At 41.8% G+C, this 27821-nt stretch overlaps 2 protein-coding genes across 3 annotated transcripts; one reads left to right on the top strand and one right to left on the bottom strand.

The window, feature by feature from the left end:
- Positions 1–586: 586 nt before the first annotated feature.
- On the top strand, positions 587–15548 carry rab10 (RAB10, member RAS oncogene family). Its single transcript, XM_058612899.1, has 6 exons — positions 587–1316; positions 6907–6967; positions 9356–9494; positions 11670–11759; positions 13496–13597; positions 14354–15548. The coding sequence occupies exons 1-6, from the start codon at positions 1190–1192 to the stop codon at positions 14438–14440; spliced, it is 606 nt and encodes a 201-aa protein (XP_058468882.1). The 5' UTR covers positions 587–1189; the 3' UTR covers positions 14441–15548.
- A 1514-nt stretch (positions 15549–17062) lies between these two features.
- Positions 17063–27677, bottom strand: lats1 (large tumor suppressor kinase 1). Of its 2 annotated transcripts, XM_058612885.1 has the most exons (8): positions 27494–27677; positions 25553–25984; positions 24861–24978; positions 22683–24124; positions 21543–22125; positions 20355–20537; positions 20161–20267; positions 17063–20062 (listed from the first exon to the last, which is right to left on the bottom strand). In XM_058612885.1, the coding sequence occupies exons 2-8, from the start codon at positions 25898–25900 to the stop codon at positions 19550–19552; spliced, it is 3294 nt and encodes a 1097-aa protein (XP_058468868.1). In that variant the 5' UTR covers positions 25901–25984; positions 27494–27677; the 3' UTR covers positions 17063–19549. The 2 variants fall into 2 exon arrangements, with proteins under 2 accessions (XP_058468868.1, XP_058468869.1); XM_058612886.1 differs by lacking the exons at positions 17063–20062; positions 20161–20267; positions 20355–20537 and adding an exon at positions 22458–22471 and having other exon boundaries at positions 22053–22125.
- Between the last annotated feature and the right edge of the window lie 144 nt (positions 27678–27821).

Consider the following 27821-nt stretch of genomic DNA (forward strand, 5'->3'; position numbering starts at 1 on the left):
GACAGGCGGAAGGAGGAAAGAGTTACTAACACACATAAACACTCATACACACGCACGCACGCACACACACACACTGCGAAGTCGAGAGTAATGCTTCGTACAAGCTTTTTCCTCCCCCGGTCACTTTACAGGGTAAATGCCCGGGACTCTACACAAAGCAGAGGATGTGGGGAAACGCCCGTCACTGGCACACATGTACTTATATGTATATGACATCACTTTTGCCTGACTCACAGCTGGGACAGTCACCGCATCAAAGGCCAGCTTTACTTACCATGAAAAACCCAACACACCCCGGCCACGAAGTGAATCCGCGTGAAACTCGCTGCCATCTTGGATCTTTAGATACATTTGTCCTCTTTCCGGGAAATGGAGCTTTGAGCCGCAATGTCGGAGCAACATACGTAGTAGCCGCTGCCTGCGCTGTCACTCCAAGACACGCCCCTTGTATAACTTAATGTAAACAGTCAAGGCCAATCACTGCAGGGAAGGGAATGGATTGAAAGCAATACTGGCCAATCACAGGGTAGAAGAGGTGGGGAAAGAGGCGGGGTTTATGGCCCAGGGTGTCGCCGCGGCGGCTCCCACCCATTCGAAGGCGACGGCGGTCGTCTATATTTCAGTTCTAATCTCGCCAGAGATAAAAGGGTGAAATAAATCCACGCACTGACAGCGGAACTGACACACTTTTCACCTCGACTTTTTCGTCCTATCTCCTCTAGGTCGATCTTGCGGCGGGGCTCTGGAATGACGGGGTGTGCCGTGAATTTGAATTAGCTCGCCGTTAGTTTGAAGACAGAGTGAGTCGGGATAGAGAGAGAGTGTGTGTGTGTGAGTGTGTGAGAGAGGGGAGCCATTTTGTCCCGACTGTGTGGGAGAAAAGAAAGAGTGGAAAAGAGGAATCACACGGGAGGATATCCTATTTTTTTCTCTCCGTTCTCATGCTGTAGAGAGTGGAAAACAGTCGGACTCGGGACTTATTAACTTCTCGGACACGTCTACGGACACGTTATTTGGGTGGTATTTAGCCAACTAGCTCGCCAGGCTAATCAACAAATCCCAGCTTGTTATAATAGTTAACAGTCAGTTTGGCGTTGGAGCTGGCTTTAGACTTGACATTTGCGTATTAGACTGTCACCTTTTTTTGGGGTTCATATCTGGGTTAATAAAAACACAAGCTGTTCTTCCAATGGCGAAGAAAACCTACGACTTGCTGTTCAAGCTGCTGCTGATCGGAGACTCGGGCGTGGGGAAGACCTGTGTGCTGTTCCGCTTCTCCGACGATGCCTTCAACACAACCTTCATTTCCACCATAGGTAAGAAAACCCGGAGACATTGTGGGACCTTGTGTTTAGTCTAGTCTAACGGTTCGGAAAACTCCCTGACAACTGCCCTTCAAGCTGGACGTGGTTATTCACAGCAAACCCAGTTAGCCTGTGTGCTATTGGCATGCACCGCCTCCCCAGGCCTGCACGGGTTAGCCGGGGAAGGTAGCTTTCTGTAGCTTAGCGAACTCCTGGGTGAATTCCCCTTTTGTCAGCCACTTTTTACATGCGCGGGACTGTAAATGACAACAACTGGGTGTTGATTTGAAGCGGAGCTCGCCAGCAATGGCAAGTAGAACCGGTTTCAGGACGTGGGGAAGAGCTGTCATGACAGTTGACCCAGAGGCTGCTAAGCTAATGAGGCTAGCAGTCGTAGCAACACAGTGACAGGGCCGGAGCTGATGTTCACAGCACTAAAAATCATTCACAACACTTTTGCATCACTACAGTTTCGCTCAGGTTATGAGTAACATCTTAAATTCAAATTAAACTCCCTTCATACGATGTAACATAGCCCTTTATTTGTCACACTTTGAGAAAATGTGCAGTGCTGAAGCGGCACAATACAAAAAGTAAAGGTAACGCATTATAAACAGGCATCATAAGAAAATGATACAATAAATACGTTTTAATATTTGTACTTAATATAATATAAAAGTTGTGTTTTCAGAAAATATACATTGCTTAACTAATTCCTAGTCAAAGAACTCGTTGAAAAATGCTCTTAAAGTGTGTATTTGTATATAAGTAGATGTACAGTGTTTTTTCTGTGATACTTGTTTGTTATTACTATTACAATGATGTACAAGTAGCATTCTAATTCTGGGCCTTATCTAAGAACAATTACATCCGTTATGGAGATAATGTGTTGTACAATTGCTATGATGGGGTGATAAACTGATTAGTTGTTTGGAAGAACATTTATAAGCTTATTATGATAGTGTTTCCTTTGCAGCCACTTTTTGAGCAAAAATCTTTCCCCCCTTTTTGCCCCCGATGTGGCACATGCATACATTTAGAATGAAATATACATTTTGAACAAAAATAAGCAACAGCAGCATATTTAGGGTTAAAGGCATATACTTTTAACCCTTAAAGTTTATATCTTTACTTTGAATCAGTCATGTCGATATCTGTCTTCTAATTGTACTGAGAAAACGTCCCTCTAAAATGTAGCCTAGAAAAATATTAACGTGCATATTTGTATGGTTTTTGTCCAAGTTCTTCAGTACCTATACATAGAGACATTCCATGTATGCTCAGAGGAGAACTATAAACAATTCATCATAGTGGCATCATCAGCTTTTTTTCTCTCCCTGTCCTCTACGCATGCGTCCCACCCCATCGTCATGCTCTCATGAGTCAAGTGTCAAGCTATGTGAAGTCCCTGCACGGCCCAAGTGAAGGCTCCTTTTACTCGTTGCTTAAGATCAACACTGAGTAATAACGTAAGATGTGTTTTGCTAAATCCAAGGGAAGTGTTTACTGTGGACTGGCATTAAATCCCTGATCTCTTGATTGAGCTTTGCTCTCATGCCAGGTTTTTTCGCAACATAGGTGTTGACTGGCAGACTCTTCATGACTCTAGGTCAGAAGAACACACAATTGTTTGTTTCCCAGACACATCCAGGATAGATTAGATTTAAAGTTATGAACCACAAATTCTGTTGTGAAGCATGCCGTCACACGTAGGTGTTTATGTATTTGTCACTGTTTAGGCTTTGCTTTGTCTTGTAATCCACTTTGTATTATAGTAATATTACACTCAGTCCTCTTCCCCTAAATTTTGCAACAGTTTGTGGGTTCAAAGTAGGAGCTGAGTCATGGTGTTTTAGAGTTAAAGCCGTCATATCTGACCTCTGCCAATTCATGGCAAAGACGTGTGATGTGGAGATGCGCGGGAACAGACTGACTGACCTTTGCCTTATTGCAGTGGTACTTCCCCTGTTTTGTTGTGCTCTTAGTCAAGTATTGATTTTGAATTGAAGGTGGTAGTTTATGTCTTTCCGGGAAAACCCTTACCCAACAACAGCATGTTTTCTATGTAACCCTGAATAACATTTTGTTGTTCATAATGTGTAAAAAACATGTTAATGTCATTGTTTGTAGGCAGTTAAAAGGTTAACTCCTAAGAGAAAGGCTCACATTGTCCATCTGGATTTCATTATATTGTGAACTCGGATAAATACAAGGCGTCATTTAGTTCAGAAAGTGCTCGCTTATGTTTGTCCAGAACCACAGCCTGTCTGAGAAGTTTCTGTGGGAAGAAAAGCGATGCAAAGCAACCCAAAACAATTGCATCTCACTTGTCATTTAGTCACATGACTTCTCTGTCATCATCAAGGTAATTAAGTGGATTTTTTAAAATATTGCCAAGTTCCAGTCAAGCGTCAGCTTTTCTCCACTGGCCCACTTGGCCTGTCGATCACTGGCTATTTTCACTAGCCCGGCTGCCAAAAAAAAAACGAAGTTACTCACTTTATAGCTTAATAATCACAGTAATCCATATTGAATTACTAACAGTAATGACATTTCATTTGTTCCCATCATCATTATTATTAACAGCCCTTGCCTGAAGCAAGCCACATAGAATATGAGTGAGGCAGTCCACAAATTAGTTAAGTATGTGTACCTTTTTAATGAATTGCACCCTTGTTTATACGGTGTTTGATATAATGGTCCACGGGCGTCATTTGTTTCTTGTTCAGACTGATCTCTGTTTGTTGTTTGAATGAAACACTGTATTTGGTCTCTTCTTGAGAACTCTCAGACGAATCCTTCAACATCGCCATGTTTCTGGTCTAAACAACATAATGTGCAGGTATAGACTAGTTCTGAACTTTGGTTTTTATGAGACATGTCATAAGGCAACGTTCACTCTGTTCTTAAAGATATTTTTTTTTTTAAACCAGGCCTTGTTGCTTGTGCTGCATTTTCCTATGTGGACTTATTCTCTGCAATAAAAAAAAAAATCCTTTGGACTTACTCCTGAAAAAGTCAGATTTATAAACCTATGGTCCATCTTGTGATAACTTACGTTATGATTGGCAGTTTTGAAGCACAGTATGATCACTAGCTGTTATTAAATAGTTTGGAAAAACACTAAATGCTGCAAATAGTTGGATAGTGGTTCATTTAATAGATGTATTACACAGATTGTTATGTATTTTAGATCAGGCATCTGACTAAGGTTGGAAAACTTATTTGCCCAGCCAAAATGGGAGAATAAAAATCGCTGAAAAAGGTACCAAAGGGATTTGTCAAATTTGACCAAGGAATATCTCAATGAATACATTTTGCACAGTATAGAAAACACAACATATAGGTCTTGTCCTAAGCACCTGACCTGACCTACATTCAGACCGCCATGCAAACCTAAGACCACAAATTGTGAGGGGAAACAAAGTTTACGAGGAAACTGCAGAACCAGGACACGTGAAACAGAAGTGTGTTCTTCCTCTGACACAGTACTCATACCTTTGGAGACGCGGATGCTTCTCAAAATACCCTCGTCTGGAAAGCCCCCCTCTCTCATCAGTCACTCATCCTCATTTCCAGCCCTCTGAGTGCCCCTTTCTCTGCGCCCCCACCTTTTCTTCCCCTTATATCTCTGGGTTTAAGCATATCAAGAATGCTGAACATGCATAATGTTGCATTGTGCAATTGCTCTCAACAACGCATCATGAATTTTGCATGGAACCTGGCAGATGGACTCGGTGGGATCTGCACTCGTGGAAGGAATGGTTCCTGTTGGATTAAAAGAAAGCCAGTCATAAATCATGACGTCTGTCCACGTCTCCAGTTATTGAGTCGGTTTTGCGCGATTGCACAACACCAATATTTTCTTGACAGTTTGCCAGTGCACCGCTCTAAGGAAAAGGCTGCCCATGTGTCCACTCCTCACTCGGAAATTGCACACAAATTTGTGGTGCGTGCTGGTCATTTTTGGCAACAAAACTCAAATGTTTTGTACTGAATATCGCTGTAAACAAGCACAACTGTGTTTCATTTGCAGAACATCAATATCCGAATTCCTGCTGTCCCTTTTCATTCCATCCATCTGTATCTTTCTCTTTCACCGCCCCCCCCGTCTCTGGGGTGTGAATAATATTACGTGAGTCATACTTTGGCAGCCAGGTCGTTCATTATTGTGTGACCCTGCCCCACCTAGAGCACAGCTGTTTCTGTCTTTTTTAACTAACCACCATTTCTCACTAGAGCTGAAGTTGATAGCTCCCTGTTCAACAGGAAGAGGTTATTTAATGGCCAAATGTGGAAAAAAGTAGCTTTAAAAGGGTTCTGTAGTGACAACACAAAGACTGGACTCTTATTTTGATTTGTTTTGCTGTTTTTGGTGCATAACAAACTTAATAACAAGATGACAATCTTGATCTTCTAATATTGGATTCCAAATAATTACGTGTTCCAGTTGCTGCTTTTCACTCCATTTGTATACCAACATCACTTTCAAACCTCAGCAATTCAGGAATATTTCACTTTTTTTGTATTGATCAACAAAATATGAAGATCAGAGGTTTTGTTAACTTTTACTTGATTGTGTAAAGGTCTAAACTTTCCCTATACATCATTGTTTCAAGAAATGGCTTCAAACCTTCAACCTACCTGTGACGTCATTGTTTTCCCCCCCACACTCTGTGACCTATTTCCCCAAATGTGGTTTAGCCGGTACGATTACAAAATATTTACTGTGTGTGTGTGTGTGTGTGGGTCCTTACCTGCCTGTTAAAAGCGTCTAAGAACTACAGATTATAAAGGGCATGAAACGCAGCATTAAACTTGAGGGGAGGCCAAAAGAGAAAAAACCTGGAGGGAATAAACTTTACTCGTCTCCAAACACGTCATCTCTGTGTCCAACAAGAATGTAATCCAAGTCTGTGCATACAGAAAGTGAAAAATAAGTCTTTCGTGAGCAACTTTCCACTGCTGAACAGTTGGTTATTTATTAAATAACATTCAGAAACATGCACAGTGCTCTCCTATCACAGTCTGTCCCTTCTGTAACAAAAACGTTTTTGACGTCCTATTTGAAGTAAAACACATAAAATATCTATAATATCAAGTTTCGGTCCAGCTGCGTTAAAGCCTCAGTAATCAGGTTATTGTGGTGAATATAAACATGTTCTCAGTTTTCATGCCATAACCTGATTTTGCTGCGTTACCTTGTTGGTACGTGTGTGTGTGTGTGTGTGAGAGAGAGAGAGAGAGAGAGAGAGCAGAGGCTCATTGTTATCCAGCTGCTGATCCTATAACTCAGCTCATAGGCTCAAGGTCTGGGCATGACACTGCAGAATCAGGAAGTGAAAGAGATATTGTTATTGTCTGTGTGATGGAAACAGCTGTCACTCGCTTTCCATTTTTCCTTCCCTCTTAAATGACCGCGGCTGTTTCTCGTTCTTTATCGTTGATGTCTCCATTTTTTTTCATTCCCCTCTCACTGGTTTTTTTTCTGTTCGTCCTTACATCAGCGCTTCGATCGCCATCTGTACTCCATTTATTTACCTTTTTTTTTTTTTACCCTATGCTCTGTGTGTTTACTGATGTGTTTGTTTTTGTTCCACAGGAATAGACTTCAAGATCAAAACTGTTGAATTGCAAGGAAAGAAGATCAAACTACAGATTTGGTGAGTTTATATCAAAATCAAGCCTATTCAAAATGAAGTACAGTTACTAAATTGTCCGTGACAGTATGATTAGAGGTCGACTAATCTGGGTTTTTCTGTGGCAATTGCAGATTTATTTAGGAGTCAGAGCTGCCAATGCCTGACAGTTGATGCTTTTTATTTTATTAGATTATCTTCTAACTGGCTTAACTAACTCGAACCGTCCGTGTCTCCAATCTACATTTTATGTCTTTAAAAATAATGTATCAACTAAAATATTTAATACATGAAACAGGCCATGGAAAAACATTTGTCATGTTCCTAAGATCAAAGTTGCGTCATTTGTAATAATTAGCTGACAAATAAATAATAACCAATGCCAAAATATAGGCCCAGCCTAAATACTAATACTAAAAATACTGTAACGTAAGGTCTACAAACAATCACTCCAAATACATGTTTTATTACAGTAGATTTAGACTTTTTAATTTGGTGTGTGTGTAAAGGAATCTTTGTTGTCTTCTCTAACAGCTCACAGCTGTTAGTCCATTGTTACAAGTTTGGTCCACAGAACAGTAAATTATAGAGTTATTTCTTTTCTGTTTATGAAAGGTGGCCATCTCCTGCACATCACACACTGAAGTCTATTATTTCAAGGCTAATCATATAATGTTATCTAGAAGCCAGAGACGCACGGCTGCATATCCACACCCACTGCTATGTGAGAACATGCACACAATAGTGGAAAAAACCACTATAGTGAAGGGCCTGCTGACATTTAATGCAGCACTTGGGAGAGTGTGTATGTTTAGCTCTTTGATTAATAGGCTTGTTGATACACTTTATTGGGAGTTAAAGCAACATTTTAAAGTGTTATTCAAGCAAAAATGCCGGAATTAACGATGTTTAGCGTCTTAACTCTTCAGTTTGTTCTAATTCTCATGACTCCTCCTGTGATACAGAAGAAGCTTTTTCCATCTGGTGAAATTTAATCTGGTGCTTTCCATTGGTTTTGGACAAAGAAGTAGTTGAGAGAATAATGGAGAGGTAGAAAATATTCAATCCCTCCTCATGTTTACACAGGCTCTCTCAAAGAAGGAATAAAATAAATTTGAGCTCTGAATATTGATAGTTGGATCCCCAATAATGAAATTACGTCATAAATAAACAGTTTTTCAGACAAATTAGACTAGAGTTTAGTAGGGAACTTCATGGGGAAAACGTTGGTAATAAAACATATTTGTCTTCAATTTAATGAATGTGATCATCATCATCATGTGGTGCCAGTGTTTTTGGGTTTTCCTCTTTTCATCATCGGTGACAGATGGAAGTTGACTGGTGGTTTCCCCAGATAGGAAGTTGTCATTTCGGTACAGAATTGTGACAGGGTGGTGAAAGTCTGCCTGTGATGAATTTGAATGTGTGTCAGCCAGGTTGAAATAACACTGTCTAGAGCAGGGGTGGGCAATATTTTCACCAAGGGGCTACATGAGAAACAAAAATTTTTTATATACATATATATTATAATTTAATTTCAGTAAATTGTTTTGGTGTAAATTGGGCACCATACAAATACACAACACAATTACTAACCACCTCTATTGAAAATATGAAATTACTACATATACTATATACTATATAATGAATACTATACTACTGTTGTGTAGTGCAGTGACCACAACCCCCCCTGCACAGAGCTCACCTGCACGCTTACGCACGCACACACACACACACACACACACACACACACAATCACACCGGATGACTTTACATACGAGTGACAGTGTTTCGCTGGTTAGATAATAAGATGATAAAGATGGAGGGAGATAATGATAACTCCTGAACTTAAACCGAGACACTTGTAGAAGAAACGTACCACGGACATCGTTCTTAACACTGTCTTTGATATAGGCTGCCCCCGACTCCTTTGCGCGCTCTTCATCAGATAAGTTCTTGTATTTGGTCACGTAGTAGCGATTCAGATCGTAATCCTTAAACACAGCGACTTGTGTACCACAAAACTAAGCACACGGCTTTACCTTTGACCCCTGTAAAGAAATATTTAGCAGTCCATGTCTTGTTAAAAACGCGCCATTCGGAATTTACTTTTCTTATTTTAACGTGAGCCGACGGGGCCAGGGGCAACTGTCGTTGCAAGTTCTTTTCCTGAACTTGTTGTTTGTTTTGACCCAAGCTTAACCTTGTATCAGCCTCTTGGTTGAACAATGAGCAACAGAAAAGAAATAAAAACAACACATTAATAATTGCTTGTATGTTCAGCCCTTAAGGAGACTTCACCAACTGTGACAGCTTAACATCTCACTTCAGAGAATCAAAGCAGAGCTACAACACGAGATAAAGATAATAAGCCACTAAATAATAATAATCTTATTTTGTGTGCGTTTTTAGGGACACGGCAGGCCAGGAGCGGTTCCACACCATCACCACCTCCTACTACAGAGGAGCCATGGGCATCATGCTGGTCTACGACATCACCAACGCCAAGAGCTTTGAAAACATCAGCAAATGGCTGCGCAACATTGACGAGGTACAAACAAATCTCCTCACTTTTTTCCCCCTCTGTCTTTCAGTGAGTCATGTGTTGGTATTGATGTCGTCCTGTTTGTTGTTGTTGTTGTTGTTTTTTTTTTTTTATCTTCTGGCTTTAATGAAAAGGGGGAACACGGCGAACTTGTTAGCTGATTTGTGTAAAGTGGGAGCATTGGAACATTGATTTAATCACAAAAGTCAAGAAAAAATGATTCTCCAAATGAACGTTGGGGGACATTTAGAGCATGTTGAAATACATTTGAGATGATAAATAGTTTTAGTTTGTTTGTCCCTTTTTTACATACTGGAATCAAATGGACAAATGTAGATGCTTGAAGATGAAGAAACATTGAAAAGACAAAAGGTGGTTGTTTTATTGCTCAGATGGATGTTAAACTGTCATCACTGACTATCCTCTGTTAACTGCTTAAATTTTTAACCCTACCCCCCCCCCCCCCCCCCCCCCCCCCCCCCCCCAAAATAAAGACCAAAATAACCTTACACAATTACCTGAGTGCTGTAGGAGATCGTTAAAGACTGTGTGCATTAGGGTTTGCTTTTTAGAGGATTTAACTGGATCTGTGAGGACCGGTGTTTGAATCTGTTTTGCTCTAATGGATTTCAGGTCATGAGGTTGTGTCGGCTAATGTACAGTATGTGTCGTTTGGCGACGTCAGTCTGAAACAGGCCTGATATTTCAGAAAGACTGGCCTTGTCTGTAGCATATGGTCACTTTTGCTCTGCACTGTCAGAGGTAGACGCATCTCTGTGGGCGATTTGTGTCTCTTGGTGGAGCCAAATCACTGTTACTTATCCATGTTATTTCCCCCTCCTGTTTACACCTCCCCTTTGTGTTTTATTACCGCTGTCTTAATCCTCATCTCGGCGAGTAATCTCCTGGCATCCTCTCCACATCAAACAACAACAGATTTACGATTTAATCAATTGTTCCTATCATCTACGTTTTTATTATTCCAGGGTGTAGCTAATCACATAATCAGTCTGAAGGTGTTGTGTGCAGTGGGTGGGCTGAGACTACGTTTTCGCTTTCTTGTCATTTTCCTCGCCCTCGCTGTTGTAGCGTTTTCTTTCGACTCTGGTGAAGGAAAAGGAAACGCATTGACTTTCCTGCTAACTAAGAACATGACCTTGTTCACGTTGAGCCTCTGTGTGTAATAATTTTCTTTTTTTTCTTGACTCAAGAGAAAAGGATTTCTGCTTCTTGGGAAAAGCTACACATCCATATTTGCATATCTCAGCTGTGACACCATCAACCCAAGAAAAGCAGCCTGGCTCAGACCAGCAATGATCAATCGATCCAATGGTCTGTTGACTGATAAATTGAAGACACATTAGATTATCAAATTAGAATCCAAGCATCTCCATCTTTAGGTGAAGCTATGAGTTTATTTCTCGAGAATAAAAGCAAACAAACGGACCTTTTCTCTTGACGAAGAAAACATTTGAAGATGGTTGAGTATGTGTGGGTTTTCCTTTGGATACAAGAGTTTCCCTCCACATTAAGGTTTATTAGAGACTAAATTATCCTTAGGTTCTCTGTTTTCTTGTGGGCGTCCACATTAGAATCCACTGGTCTAGATAAACATGTGGGAAAGGAGAGTTGTTCTGTAAAACCACATCTACCATTATCTATCTCTGTGATGGGCAGATCTAGAAAATCCAGTTCTTTTTGCCCCCTAGTGGCCACAGCAGGGAATAGTGTTTACGTAACTTGAATGTTTTCATTTCCGGTTTTTGTTTCACTGGGGTTGTTTGATTGACTTGTGGGATCTTGTCCAAATAGGAACGAGTCAAAACAGTCATTCCAGTTCGTCTGTGTGTGACGAGGACCTTTTCTTTTCATTAACACTGAACCCGTCAGGACCAGTCGCCCTCATGGAGACCAAAACCTGGTCCAAACAAGGCAGAACTTAACCACAATTCAAATCTTCTGTAAACCGAACCAGTTATGTTAAGGTTGGCTTAGAAATTGACTGGTTATGGTTAGGGATAAGGCTTTTTTTTTAGGCTGTCTAAATAAATGTAAGTCAATGAGAGTCCTTGTAATAAAAGCTGGGTGAACCTGTGCGTGTGTAAGCGGCTATGAAGGTCAACGTTACACAAGTCGTCCTATAATAATCTCCTTTCTTCTTCCATCCCTTGTCTTTTCCAGCATGCGAATGAGGACGTCGAAAGGATGCTGCTAGGCAACAAGTGTGACATGGAGGACAAGAGGATCGTACCAAAAGCCAAGGGGGAGCAGGTCAGATGGTGCAGCCCTACATCAGCACGCTCGCATACACACGCGCGCTGATTGGCTAATTTGTCGTCGCCGCCTCTTCACAGCGACATGATGAATCTATAGTCCTGAATATAGAAAAACCTTGTGATCGCTTAATTACATTTCAGTCTCATCTCTTCACACTTAGCAGCGTGACGTATGGTGAGCAGCGGGTTGTTTGCTACAGCCTCGTTCATCAGAGAGAGAGAGAGAGAATATAGATTTAGAAGGGTAGAACAGTGAGGAATGTGCAGAGTCTTTTTATCAGGCTACAACTAACAATGAACAAAACAGTTGTTTGGTTCAGAAAATGTTAAAAAATATTTCCCAAACTACTCTCAAATGTATTGTTTTGTCCACAAACAACTGTTAAGTCCTCGTACGAGTACTTGTTGCTGCATAAAATACCAAAACAATTCTTGTTTTTGTCCACAAACCATAATTACTGAGTTTTAATGATTTCTTTGTGAATTTTTGCTCCAAATAACATTTAGGAAGCTGAAAATATCAGAAAAATGCACTGAAACTGATTTATCAAAATAGTTGGTTACTAAATGAATCGAGTAATCGTTGCAGCCCCACGTCTGATTAATCGATAATGGAAGTAATCGTTCGTTGCAGCCCTAGTTCTGTTGCCGTTTCTTTGGAGCTAAACTGCTTACAATGTTAAAACGTGACAAAAAGAAGCTAGCCTTTAAAAAGTTGTTTCCATTTCTTTCTCCTCCGCTCACCCCGTCAGTCCCTGTCACAAACACATCAGGAAACTACGGCGGCTTTTGTTTCTTTCACAGTTCCATGTCAGGTTAATGTGGGCGGAGCCATTATTCTTTGTTTACGTTGTACACTTCCGCTCCAAAAACTCAAAATAGACACTCTAGTTTGATTTGGTGTAGAAACATGACGACACGACATGGCTACATGATAGGAAAACGCAGTGTTGTGCCTCACGATGTGATACGACACCAATAATATCAATGATTCACAACATAGAGAACAAAGTGCATAAAGACTTATGTATTGAACGTGGATGGAGCATCTCTTAACGTAGCTTTCTTCACCATAATCCAGCTGTAAACTCCCTCCTCTTCAGACCAGGGAACTTCCATCCAAGTTCCCCCCCTTCATTTATTTGAGCAGTGCCCACTGCAAGGAGACATGAAGTAGTGACACCCGGCGAGTGAAACCACGGAGAATATCGATATTTGCCCTGGCGCATCGGTTATTCCACAAGGAAGGACGCCGATGTATCGCCAAATCAATATATTTTGACCCCACCCCAGCTGTGTGATGACACAATGTTTCCCACAACACTCGTGGTCTCTCTCTCTCTCTTTCTTTCTTGTTCTGTTTCGATTTTAAGAGTTCTCTCTTGCTGCAATCACACAGTGTTTTGAGATCAGCTCAGCCAGAACAAGTGAAAACACGTGTAGCCTTCAGACATCTGGCTCATGCGCCAACGTATGAAGAAACCAGCGGTGACTCGTCACTCTATACACACACACACACACACACACACACACACACACACACACACACACACACACACACACAGCTGACTGACTGGTGTTTGTCTCAGTCAGTCAGTCAGTGAGTATCAGCAGTGATACCTGATCTGTGCTGCAGCAGACACTTTTATTTTTGGACCTGGACTTTCTCTCTAAACTGTTCTCCACACTCATCTCTCTGCCTCTCTCTCTCTCTCTCCCTCCCTCCCTCAGATTGCGAGGGAGCACGGCATTAGGTTTTTTGAGACGAGCGCTAAGGCCAACATCAACATCGAGAAGGCTTTCCTCACGTTAGCAGAAGACATCCTCAGAAAGGTGCGTGTCAACTCTTACTGTCAGTTTTATTAACAAGGTTGTGTTTGTGTGTGTGTGTGTATTTATTCTTTCTATAAGTTCTGACTGGTGTTTCACTACCTCAGAAAGTGTCATTATCCATTAATCTGTCGACTATTTCCTGGATTCATTGGTAAAATGTCAGAAGGTGTCGATTTGTTCGGTCCACAAACCAAAAAAACACATAAAATGACTAAATATTCACATTTAAGAAGCTGAAAAATCTGAATATTTGGTAATCCCACCCCATTTTTACGCACCTGTTTACCTATTACAGGTTGAATATGACTGATGAGGATAATTAATGGTCTAAACATTAATGTTTAAAAGAGGGAAAATGTTTTTTTCAAATTTTTATCAAATGTGCTTCAAAGGCAGTCACTTTTGAAAAACATTCACATTACGTGACACACTTAACCACCCCTCCTTTTTTTTTAATATGCTCTAATGTTATGGTTGTTAAACTTGTTTTTGTCCTCCACTGTCGCTGCACGACGGCTATGATGTTGATTTCTAATAATGAAAACATGAATTGTTTTTGATTAGCAAGGGTTAGAATGTAGGAATGAAAGTGTGAGTGAAGGGTAAAGACCAGAAAAGCGCTGTATAAAAACAAACATTAACATTATTTGTGCAGAATTATGATTTTTGCTCTGATTTTCAAATGTTAACGTGTTTATTTGTGTACATGTTTGTGTTAATGTGTATGTTCGTGTTTGTGTGTGTTCTCGCCGTCAGACGCCCGTAAAAGAGCCCAACAGTGAAAACGTGGACATCAGCAGTGGAGGCGGAGTCACAGGGTGGAAGAGCAAGTGCTGCAGTTGAATGACTTCTGTTTCACTCACACTAACGTACACACACACACACAGACGCAGACACAAACACACACACACTGTCTCTCTCTAACTGCTAACTCTAACTCTCTCGCCCTCTAACCTGTTTATCATGAGTTTTTCTTGCACACTGACACTCTCACTCTCTCTTTCTCTCTCTCTCTCTCTCTCTCTCTCTCTCTCGTCTCTTTTATCAGAATAAAACAATAAACCACTTTCACTTCTTCATCCTCCCCCCACTCCCTCCTCTTCCTCCCTCCACATTTTTGATAATTTTTATTTCTGATGAAAACAGAAATCCAGTCACGTTTCTTGTCATTTGTTTTAAAGGTTGTTAAAAAACCTCCCAAAAAAAGTAAAAAAAAAAAAAAAAAATGTGAAAAGACAAGCTCATGTTTTTAAACTTTCCTTTGCCTGAGCTCACTCCCCCTCCCTCCCCCCTCTCTCCACCCTTCAACCTCCACCACCACCCTCACCTTCAGCCAGAGGAAATAATAAAAAAAAAATAAAACAAAAAAAAGAGGTCAGATTTAGGATTAACATTTTGTACATTCAGTGACTTTTCTGTTGTCTAACCATATTCGGTCATTTATTTACGATTTGTTACCAAGTGACGACCGGGGAGGCGTGACCAGCTCCTTTTGTATGTGGGGGTTTAATTTTGTCCTGTGCCTTATATGGAAGACAGGGGGGCGGGGGCTGTGTGGTGGGCGGAGCCACATCCACCATAAAATGAAATTACAGTTTAATACTCTGACAGTTTTGCGGGCGCGGAGACGCCGAGCTGAAGCAGAAGCGTTTGAATTTCTCCTCCGGCCAAGAGAACGGCATTAAACAGTATGTCCTGTTTATTCATGTTTTTGTCTGTATATGATTTATGTTTTTTTTTTTTTCCCCCTTTTTATTTGGGTTGAATTATTATTTTATTTGTTTGTTTTTTTTCCTGCATGCAGATTTCTTTGGGTTGGAACGCGTCGGTTCTGTAACGTTGTGTAACGTTTGCCACTGGGTAACTGTGGGGGAGGGAGGTTTCACGAGTTCTCTTTGGAAATTCAAACAGTTTTGCAGATCCATTAAAAAAATAAGCTTGTTTAAGTTAACTTGTTTGTCCTCAATGATGTTTATCTTTTATTTATGTCTTTCATTATTTCTTTCAAAGCAAACATGGTTGTAATATTTCGTCCACCAAAAAATGCGTCACATCCTTTTGTCTCTATTTCAAATTGTGATATAAAAGACGTCCCAGAACCCGACAAACCTGTGTTTTGAGACATTCCCAGCACCTAAAATTAAGTAATTTGTACATTTTTTTTTTTAAAATACAAAAATGGCTCTTTTAATACTAAAGGTTGCAGACCACTGCCTCCCTTTACTACACTCAAATAAAGGGAAGATGTGCCTCATGTTTCTGCCAATTTTCCACTTATTAAAGTTTTTTTTTTTACACAAACACACATCTCTTTAAATGTTAAAAATAAGCTTGGTGCTGTTATTGCACCCTTCGATAGCATTTCCTGACTGTTAAAATGAACATGCACCAAACCTCATAGAGAAAAGCAGCGTTTTTATCCTGCAGGGACACAGGAGCTGCTGCTTCTATACTTCACTGCTGTGTCACTCGGTAAGTTTGTGTCACTTGGGGGTAAAATCCAAATGAAAGGATTTCCAAAATAACACGTTTGAACTTACAGATGGACGCACCAGTGGATCCACAACTCCTGTGAGCTGTGAGGTTAAAATGGCAGATTTTCTCCATGGACTTTGGTGCAGGAGAGAGCGTGTGCGTTAGAAAAGTCCAGTTTCCAGCAGGAAGAGACTGAGTCATGGTAAGAACCAATGTGTTCTTTAGCTATTAATATACATATAACTCTTGACTGGCTGTGATGGTGATTGTTTAGGTTCTTAAAAATCTCTAAATTAAAGAAAATTCAGTTGATTAATCTAATCTATAGTTAAAGTTTTGGGCAATCAATGACGATAATCTGATTGAGCAGGTTTAATTTGCCATGACAAAGTTAGTGCTACAGAGGCGGCCGGTTTACTGTGTGTGGCGCCCTCTGGTGGCCACACCTCAATATCAACACATTGACTTAAGGACAAACTAGTAAGTTTTTGTTTAGTTTTCACTCATTTAATCAAAGATAAAAAAATAAATAAATAGTCAAGTAACTAAACTGTTAATTGGAGAAAAAAAAGTAAAAAATTGCTTTGTCACTGTGAGGCTACATAGTTTTAAAAAAAAGGAATATTAACAAGTAACCAAAATAGCCCATTAAACATTAACATAACTACATTTCGGTAGTTTTGCAGCTTGTGAAGGCAAGGATCATTTTATTTACTTTCTGTGAAGTTGGGAAGTTTTAATAATCTGTTAAATATCTTAATGATTTAGGTTTTAATTATCCAGTCATTTTAATTTCACTATATACTGATGATCTATAACTCAAAAAAGAACCTTTTTTGTGTATATTTTGACATCATACAGACCTCATTTTTATTGATAAAATAAACTACAATTCAGTGAATGATGAGAACTGTAAACGTGGAGCTCTAATCCCTCATCTAATCTCTGTATTCCAGTGGGTTGCTACAAATAACGATACAACCAGGTCACTTGTGTGGATGTATTTTACGTTCTTTATTGATCACCCTCGTCCCCGTTTTCCCCCAGAGCAACAACAATGTACACAAAAATAAAAACTCTCTCAACTGAACAGAACAATGAAAAACACACAAACAAAAGAAACCAGTGCAGAATGCTGCCAGTGGTCACCGTCAACGTCCACAGCAACTACATTCACAAAGAGAAATAACTGTCATTATCATCACCATGACGACGTTGTTAGGGAGAGCAGTTAGTGTTTTCCTCTTTTTGATAAAAAAAAAGTGGTGTTTACACAAAGACAGAAACGACAGAAACTAAAGAAGGATGAATTTTAAAACCCCCAAAAAACTGATGTAGTGCTTTGGTTGAGAAATGAGACTAAAATGTGAATAAAAAACAAAGGAACAATGACAAACTGGAGCCGTTTTTTTGTTCGATTTAGCGTCTTTTGCAGATGCAGTGATTTAAAATAAAATAATAAATTTATGAGACGTAAAAAACTACATGACATAAACATAAAGACAGGAGGCAGCAGCAGTGGACACTGACGAGGGCCTGCCCTAAGAAACACGACATAATAAAAAAGGAAGAATCAGCTCGACAGGGATAAGAGGAAATATTTACATCGACTGTGTACAACTTAATTTATAAATACAATTCAGGTATAAATTAGAAAAATAAAAACAAAAACCTACTGGGAATCAATCAATCGTGCTACTGTCCATTAAAAATGCCACTCTTATTATTATTATTATTATTATTAATAACCCTTTTTATATTTGGTTAAAGGAAAAAAAAGGCACAGCAATCAACCATTAGAGCATTTTTTATCCCTGTCACAACACTAACAATAAACCCACCCACGTTACAATATAAATTAAGACACTTTTTGTTCATTTACCAATAAAATTTAAGTAAATCCAGCAAAGAAATTCCCACTCAAACAGCATTTACACTTAAAACATCACCACTTACACTTTTCTTAAATAAATTAAAGGGGTTTTTAAAGGAGAGCTCACCTGATTTATCATTATTACTGTTATTATCTAAAACTCAGCATATTTACAGTGGACCTTTCACACATTCAAGAGAAGATTGAAAGCACTCGGCAAGGGGGAAAAAAAGCTGTGTTTGTGTGTTATGTCTTTGCTTTATCAGCATTTACAGTGAAGCATTTCAATGACACATAGTGTTTTGTCATTGTTTGACGTACGATCCAGTCAAACAATGTTTCAACTGTAAGTGGATTTCCCGCTCCGCTTTCTCACAAACCCCCAACAGCGTAGAGACTGTAAAACGACTGCTACACGAGTAAAAACACTTTCACTTCCGTCACGTCTGTGTTACGTTAAATCAGTCGTACGCGTCGTACCGTTAAATATTTACGTTGCTACACTGTCCGTGGCCGAGCGTCACTCCCAGTTCCGACGTACGAATAAAATGGAACGCAACCAACTTAATGCGAACTTTCAACTCTCTTGACGCTGCAGAAAAAACACTGTACCATACATTTGACTCACAACTGCACAAACGCCAATTTTACCCTGAAATCCAAACGTTTTCTGTTCCACACTGAACATAAATCACCTCTTCTTTAATTTTTCCATCCTGTTCAATTACAAAAATGACTCACTGATGATAATTCAGGTCACAAAACAGCTGGTTAAACCTTGTTCAACGTGACAATATGAAGTTTTTCTTTCAAGATAATGTAAAACACGAAAAGTCAGTGCTTTTAAGTTTAGTTTTTGTACTTTTTTTCCAAGGCTTTCAGATTAGGAGGAATAGTAAATACAGGTTTAATCTTGTAATCTGAGCTGGTTCATACATTTCTTTCTAACTGAAATAAGTGAATGAGACCCAATTAAGAATATTTAAACAATTGTTCCAAGGAAAACTTTTTTTTTCCTCACCGGAGAAAGAACATTTTAAGAACTTCTGGTTTGGGTTAGACTATTGCTCATACGATACATCGCAGCTTCTATAACATCTTTAAAAACAATAAAGTGTGCCTTCACATAAACAAAGCAAACGTCGTACACTGTAAATAATCCTTAGCTGCAGTCAGATTAAACCTTTAGGCGACGACTGACACATTCTGTGACCTTTTCCACAAGCGTCACGTTTGTTTGCCGTCTTAAGCGAAGATAAAAACCTGCTTCATATTTATCGTACAAACACTGAAAAAAAAAAACTAAATGCTCGCGTTCCTCTCATTTCACTCCCAGCGAGATGGAAAATGTGTGCGTTTTCCACAAAACTTGTAGTGTCTTCCATGGAAAAAAACAAGGAAATCCTTCAAACAGTTTCATTATTTTGAAGTTTTTTCAACCTTTTCCGACAAAAATAAGCGTGGTTTTCAGCCCTAACTCAGACTTATGTTTTTTTATAAATGCTGTTCTGTTGTAACCCCCTCCACTCACACGCACTCTCACACTCAGTATGTACACACACACACAAACACGCGCGCACACGCGCCCCCCGTGAGCTCAGGTTCTACACATAAACCAGGTCTCGGCCCTGGGAGGCAGAGCTCCCGGCCGCCTCCGGCGCCGCGCCCTCCGCCTCGGCCTCGTCCTCGTCGCCCTCCTCGTACTCAATGGGCTTGGGGCAGCTGTACGGGTGGCCGTTGTCGTCGAAGAAGCGGCGGAAGGTGAACTCGTAGAAGGCGTGCTCCGGGTGCTTGCCGTTGCGGAACCAGCAGCTGAGCGTGTCGTTGAGGTCGTCCTCGCCGTCGCTCTCGCTGCTCCACAGCTTGTCCGGGTCCACGGGGTCGAAGTTGGACGTGTCCGTGGAGTGGGCGATGGTGGGGACGTACGGCGCCGCTTGCTGCCGCAGGTCGCTGGAGAAGTCGATGGCCCTGAAGAAGGGGTGGGCCTTGATCTCGTCCGTGCCGTTCTTGCCGAGCCGGTCCTCGGGGCCGCGGCACAGCTTGACGATGAGATCCGACGCCTCGGGGCTGAGCTTGGCCGGAGGGGGAATGTGCAGCGAGCTCTTCCAGTTTATGACCTGGTTCCCAGCACAGAGAGACACCGGGTGTTAAAACAAAAACAATGACGACGACAGCGGCGGATACTCGACATTTCAGCGCCGGGTGTCACACATACCTTCAGCTGCGTCTCCAGAGGCGTGGTCGCCAAGAAAGGAGGCTGCCCGACGACCATTTCATACAGGATGACGCCGACGCTCCACCAGTCACACAGCTGAGTGTAACCTGGACGAGAGTCAACACGTTCATACAACGCTCTGCCTTTGACTTGAGTGTGGTATTGTGCGTCAGAGATAAACGTGTGTCGTGTACCTGTTCGGAGCAGCACTTCAGGTGCGATGTAGTTGGGCGTCCCCACGAGTGAGTGGGCCAGACAGCGCTGGTGCTGACGGGCCTTCCTCCTCTCCAGTGGCTTGAGGCGGTCGGTGCAGCGGCAGTTAGCCGGGTCTTCCCACTCCTTGCTGAAGTCCATGCTGTCCTGCCTCACATGGTCTCCTGGAGAGGAGAAGATCCCAGAGTAGTACAGGGGGTCAGTTTCTTTACCCTGACTGTTATCACTCTTGTCCTACATGACGCATCAGCAGCACATTTGGATTTCTGACAGCTGATGTATCATCAGGAGTTAACTGGACTGGCTTGAGTTAAATGGAACACGTTTCACCTCTCATCCAAGAGACCAAAAAAATCCATATACTCAGTCTTTGAAGGCTGGATACTGTATATAGTCTTTATGGGACATGAATTATTTTACTTCATGAGCCTTCAGAGGCTGAATACCTGGATTTTTGATTTTGAATTAAGTTAAGGAAGTAAATTTGTATCATATCAGCGTTTTTCCACATGGAACCTGCATTTTTTGGAGTCCTAAAACGTTGATTTTAAGTAAATGGTTCCTGGGGTGAAAACATCTCAGAACACCACCTTTAGATTTTGTATATAACAGCACAAGCTTTACCCACATGCTCTATGGTTTTGGTGTATTTCTGTTACAGTGCTAAATAGAGGCATGACATGTATACTACAGCAGTGTTTGCTGAAAACTTTTCAACAACAAAAACAAAAAAACTTTACTATTTCCAGAAGAAGCCTCTTGAATGAGAGGTGAAAGATCTTTACCTTTACTCAAGTAAGTCCTGTTGCCTTCAGCTAAACTCCTGAAGATGACTATGACTGCCTTCTCCTTAATCTATGGAGGAGAATCTAAGGCGACTAGGCTAAGGTGACTTGTGTGACTTTTTTTCCCACTCATCTGTTCTGTCACTTCACTATGTGGCCTTAGATCGGACATATATACACGATATGTAACAAAAAAAACAGCTTTTTGCTAATAACCACCCTGAGCCCTAACACAGCAACCTGCCAAAGCCAAACAACCATGGAGTAAAGTGGCGCCCTCTACAGCTGAATCTCATCCACAAATTCACTGTGTTGGGTACCATTTCTAACCGATCTCACAAATCAGAATTCACTCTGGTCTGGAAAATAAAAAGTAACACTAACCACTCTGGTAATACTTGGAGTCATGTGTCCAACGGAAGCCGGTACAAAGTCCAAAGTCGGTCAGCTTTATGTGTCCGTCTCTGTCGATGAGGATGTTGTCAGGTTTGATGTCCCGGTGGATGAAGCCCATCCTGTGGACGCTCTCCACGGCGCAGGTGAGCTCTGCGATGTAAAACTGAGCCAGCTCCTCTTTGAAGATGCCGAGCCGGATGAGGAGGCTCATCATGTCTCCTCCCGGGATGTACTCCATGACAAAGTACAGGTTGTCCTTGTCTTGGAAGGAGTAGTAGAGGCGCACCACCCACTCGTTGTCGGCTTCAGCCAGGATGTCCCTCTCCGCTTTCACGTGGGCCACCTGGTTCCTCAGCAGCACGTCCTTCTTACGGAGCGTTTTCATGGCGTACAGCGCGCCCGTGTCCTCTTTTCTGGCCAAACACACCTCGCCGAAAGCGCCAATGCCCAGGGTCTTGATCCGTTTGAACATGGACTTGTCCATCTTTGCCCTCTTTAGCCGGATGTAATTGGACTCTTTCTGACAGAGCATCATGCGCATCTGCTCCTGGGCTTCTGGAGACAAACCCACCTGAGCACAGGACAGAGTAGAGTGAGTTCATCTGAAATTATTGTATCAAAAAAGCCCATAAAACACATACAATACACTCGTGATGAGACAAGTGATTAAGAGGAAAAACACAAGCAAATGAAACAGAGTGCAACAGATATTTTTACCATTATCCTTTTAGTCCAAAACAAGACAAGACATTATCAGTGAGATGAAGTCCATGGCATGCATTTCAAAAGTAACATGTAGTGCAGTTAAAATACAGGAAAAAAACAGACTCAACAGCAGCTTACTTGAATAATTGATGTGTGTGTGGACTATTCTGTGTCACAGGACAGCAGAGATACCTTTACCTTTTTTAGATCAGCTGTTAGTGAAAGCGAGGAGAGACGGGAAGAGAAAGAACAGCTCAGAAAAAAAGTGAATATATACAATAAAGACATTTCAGAGACAGATAATACAGTGTTGACAAGATAGCTGAGGTGGAAAAAAGTAGGAAAATAGCATAAAAAGATCAAGAAGATTGTATCGTAAATTGTGAATATATTCCTTCTCAGGGGTCGTTATTCATTCCTCACCCTTTGCATCTCACTTTCCAGCTGCTTCCTTCTCCTTATCCGCATCTGATGGTTCTTCAGGATGTTCTCCACGTGCTGCTCCATGAAGAACTTGAAGGCCTGAGGCGAGTACAGAGCCACTCTGCCGGACTCTCCCCTCCTCTCCTCGTCTTTCTTGTTACGGCGCACGGGAACGGGCGATGTCGTGATCTGTTTCTTCTCCTTCTCTGTCGGTGTAGAACTTTTAGGGTTTTCTGCCGCCTTGTCTCTGGAACCATCACCACCTCCGCTGCTGCTGCTGCAGCCCTCCTCCTCCATGGGGTCGTCCCTTCCTGAGCTGAGCTTATTCACGCCTGGATCGTACGCAGGAGGGAAGGGTGCTGCAGCCTGCTGGAGGAGGTGTTTGGGGTAAGGCGGGGGAGGACCCTGGTAGCTGGGTACTTCTGCTACTACAGGGATCTGAGAGACAGGAGCTGGAGGTTCTGGATAGGCAGGCGCAGCTGCAGGGGGTGGAGCCTGCTGCAGCCATGGCGGGTGTGTGGGGGCAACGGCGGTGTGTAGCTCAGGTTTGTGAACGCGGATGCTCTTGACTGGCTGCAGGATGGGAGCCTGGGTGATGGCGGTGACCGTGGTGGCGGAGGGTTGGGAGCTGGACGGATGAGGCGCTCTGCCGTTCAGCTGGTGGCTGTTGAAGGAGTTGGAGTGGACCGGCTTGTTGTGCTGCCATGACGGGGACAGATCCTGGTTGCTGCTGTTGCCGGACGACGACTGTGGTTGGTTAGAGACCAGAGGCGGTTGGGACCAGGACTGAGGAGGGCCTAAGTTGCACAAGTCAAGGTTGTGACTGTTGCGGTTGGGTACCAACATGGACTGAGGGATGTTTCCACCATTGACATAAGAGGGAGAAGATGAAGGTCCGCCTGTCTGTAACTGCTGGTCTGTAGGACTGTGCCGGCTGCTCTGGTTGACCGGATATGGTGGAGGCGGCTGTCGGCTGCTGCCAGCCATGTAGTCTGGCTGTGGGGAGCCATTCTGAGACCAGCTGGAGGGAAAGTTGAACTTACTACCTCCAGAACTTTGCATTATGATGGGCTGGTGGCCCACAGACACTGGACTCATCCCACGCTGGTTCTGAGATGCTGCAGCTGGATATCCATCAGGCCAGGCCCCCTGAGGCACTGGAGAGATCCGAGGCACCAGGTAATCCATGTTCCCAGAGTATCGCTTGGTTGATGGGTTGCTGTCCCAGGACGTTGTCCCAGGCATGGCCCCGCGATTTGGTGGAGGGTTGCCTCTCTGGTTGTTAGCAGGGTGACCCTGCGGGAAGGCAGCAGGAGGTCCGGGGCTGTCAGAGCGGTACATCATACCATCTACCATCATAGGACCATGTCGAGGGGCCAACGACTCCTTAGAGCCTTTCCAGCTCGGCCTCCTCAGCACAGACTGTTGCATATGGGAAGCACCTGTGGACAGGGAAACATTTTGGAACTTTACACATATAAAGTCACAAGGTTTATGGAATTTCAGTGAATAAAAACTCTTGTTATGGTAACACTAAAGTGTTCTCATCCAAAATGATCGTATAAACTTGTGATGTGGTTTGTTATCATATACAGTCTGTTCAACTCTGCTTTCTTTATCCTGTAGGTCCATGGTTCTCAAACTAAGGTACACACGCTGTATATACCTGGGTATATGCAGTAGAACAGTATTATTATGGGTTTAATTCAGGGCAGTGGTCGAAAAAAACAGACACACAAAATACTTAAAACTGTTTCTTAACCCGACATGTTTTAGACGTTTCCTGGCTCCAACACACCTGATTCAAATAAATGGCTCATTATCAGGCTTCTGCAGAGCTTGATGACGAGCTGACCATTTGAATCAGGTGTGTTGGAGCCAGGAAATGTCTAAAGCATGCAGGGCAGTGGGTCCCCAGCACCAGGGTTGAGCAACATCGAGTTAGATCACACTGAAGAGCATTTTTTGTGAAAAAACCATGGACCTAAATTCAAGTCGACGTCTTTCATTCAATGATGCAGTGACTTGCACTCTTTTCTAAGAACGCATTGTCATTTCTTCAAGCGAAAGCCCTGAAATCCTACGAACAATATAGAGGCTAAACAGAACACGCCTGTCTGGATGGAGGATAAAAGAGAAGAAGAAGAAGCAGCTCGTCCCAGAGGACTGCTCACATACCTGGGGCTTTCAGGCCTGTCGTGTTGGGGTTGTTGACAGCCATCTGTTCCCTCATCGAGTCCTGGTACGTCACCTTACCCATGTAGTCTAAAGGCACCCCCAGACTGCGGCAGTTGGGCTGTAGACACATTTTTTTTAATTTTTTGTTGTAAACATGCTGTAAACAAATTTAGTTTGGGGTTTATTACATTCGCAAGCTGGGAAAGTTGCACACACATCATTTTCTTGATCAATACATTTGTTTCTCAATGAATAAAATGTCATTTGTATTGATAATTGTTATATTTGTAATCATCGTATTAGCAAAGCCTCACATTACAGGACTAGATACTTTACATTATCTTTAAGAAATTACTAAATTAAAATATGAACAACGTTTATAATTTCCAGTAAAACAACTGTAAAATAATAAATTAATTCCAAACTTTTTAATTACGGTCGTACCTGTTTTACTCACACTGGCTCAACACAAGTGGCAACTGCCAGGTGAGAAAAACACTTTTGTATTCTCAACCGCACAAGCTTGTCATTCCACTTTTCATACTTGTCATTTCCCAAATAATTCTCACCAAAACAAAGTGCGTCGTGTGATTATGCTCCATTACATAGTTATGTACAGAATGACATTTCTCTGTAATGCTGAACTACAACCTGTTTTAGCAACACATAACATACAAAAACACTTGTCTCACCTCCTCAAACCCAGCACACGGGCCTTCCAGCGACATGTGTTTGTTCAGCTCAGGCCCTGAAGTGTTGGGCTCATTTGCAAAAGGCATGAGGGATTTCCGGATCTCCTGCAGGGCCTTATGGTGTGGGTTTTTAGGGTTGCTGCAGCGCCATTGTTGCCTTGGATCCTCTGAAAGCCCTTTCCCAGCTCCACTTGTGTCCATTTTAGGTGGGTCTGAAGGTTTGGGCAAGTTGCGCAGGCTATTCCTTATTTCCTGCAGCATTTGCTGGCTGTTGCCACTGTAGTTGCTCGCGGGGAACGTTTTGGGCCTCATCTGTCTGTATCCTTCGGGTTTCTCCCCTCTCTTCATGTAAAAGCATGTATGACGACAACGAAGCGGATGAAGAGGCTGTCACTCAGTCTGTCCACGGTTGGATTTCACACTGGCATCCTCCTGAAAGGAAACGCACAAAGAAACAAATCCGTGATGAGTAGGAATCCAGAGTGCATTGTCATGTTACCTAACAGGTTGGACAAATGAGATGCCGACAGTAATAATTAACTGACACCAACAGATAAGCATTAGGAGTAAAGAGTTTATTGGTCAGGAAATCATTTTTGAGTCGATTAATTGTTTCATTAATTCATCAAATCATTTGTGCATACTAACACAGGCAATCTGAGCATCTAGGATCTTACTAGGTACTACAAACTAAGCAACACGACGCAAAGCCAACATACAAAGCAGTGTTTCTCAAACATTTGTACACAGTGTCCGAGTTTCTTTTTGTTAAAGACGACAAACTATTGTGACCCAATTCACAACATGTAACTTAAGAGCAAATTTGTGCATATCCCGTGACACTGAACTTGTTTTTTACGGCTAATTCTGTAACACCTAATTATAATTTTGGATAAGTAGGTCAGATATTCCAATGTCATGAATCATAACTTCATTCTGTGCATGTAATTTAAAACAATTACACATCATGTTTAAGTAAAAGGTTGATCCTGTGGGAATGAGTGATGTACAATAACAACTAGGGCTGCAACTAATAATTATTTTCATAATCGACTGTCGATTATAATCATCTCTATTAATCGAGTACTTGTTTGGTCCATAAAATGTCAATATGTTCATCCGTGTTTACCAAACCTAGGAAAGATGATGTTCTTGAACGTCTTTTGTCCACGAATTAAAATTATTCAGTTTTAATGACTTTGTTGTAATATGGAGCAAAGACACCAGGAAATATTCACATTTAATAAGCTGAAAAATCAGAAAACTTGTTTTGTTTATTTAAAAAACACTAAAACCGAATAATCACTTATCAAAATAGTTGACGATAAAAGTAGTAATCGATTAATCGTTGCAGCCCAAGTAACAACCAAAGGAAAGTGCAAAATGTATTGAAACTACACAAATCAAATGAAGCATCATTGACAGGTGGATTTAATTGCTGAATAGTAATCACAGATAGCACGACACGCTTCACTGATAATACGCAATTTAGAACCATTAACAATATTTTCCCCACTAAACTGTGTTTATTTCACCACATACTTTTATTTTTTATTATTTACTGACATTAAGATACAAGATTATGAGCCCCATAATCAAAATAACAACCTTCGCTCGTGCACTTGCTGCTCGCGTCGTTAGCACAGTCGGCTAACAGCTCGCTGCTACTTTAACGATAAACCTCCTGCGTCGAGGATGCTAACATTTAACCCCCATTTTTATGGCTAATTTTAAGATAAACACCTCCGACATTTGGCGACCGAAACATGCCGCAGTGTGCGGTTGTCTTGTTTTTCTCGGCATTGAATCTAACGGCGCAGCTGTTTCCTCCGCGGGCCTGTGTGCCTTAAAGGCATCCATTTGCTGCTGCTGCTAAGCTAATTCAACAACAGGTTGGGAATTAGCATGATAGCTCGTTAGCATTGTGTTTTGACAACTCACCCGTGTCTGTAGACGACCGCTTCCCTCGACGCTCGTCCCGCTTCGACGACACAAACCTTTACTCGACGTCTAATCGGCGACGAGAACACGCGAATTAGTCTCACAATGTCCTGGTTGTGGCGAGCAGGTTGCTAGTTGCTAGTCGTGTTGAATTCCTGGGATGTCTGAATGACAAGTAACACACTGGAGCGACAACCGAGACACAGGAATGACACGGAAAACTTCCCCTTCTTTCACAATAAAATACTGCTATAACTATAGAATTATTACCTCACGCGTCAACGGACGAAATTATTTATCGCAACATTCGTAAAGTTCCTTTAAGCAA

The sequence above is a fragment of the Solea solea genome, chromosome 17 (assembly GCF_958295425.1).
Source record: "Solea solea chromosome 17, fSolSol10.1, whole genome shotgun sequence".
In the NCBI taxonomy this organism is placed as follows: domain Eukaryota; kingdom Metazoa; phylum Chordata; class Actinopteri; order Pleuronectiformes; family Soleidae; genus Solea; species Solea solea.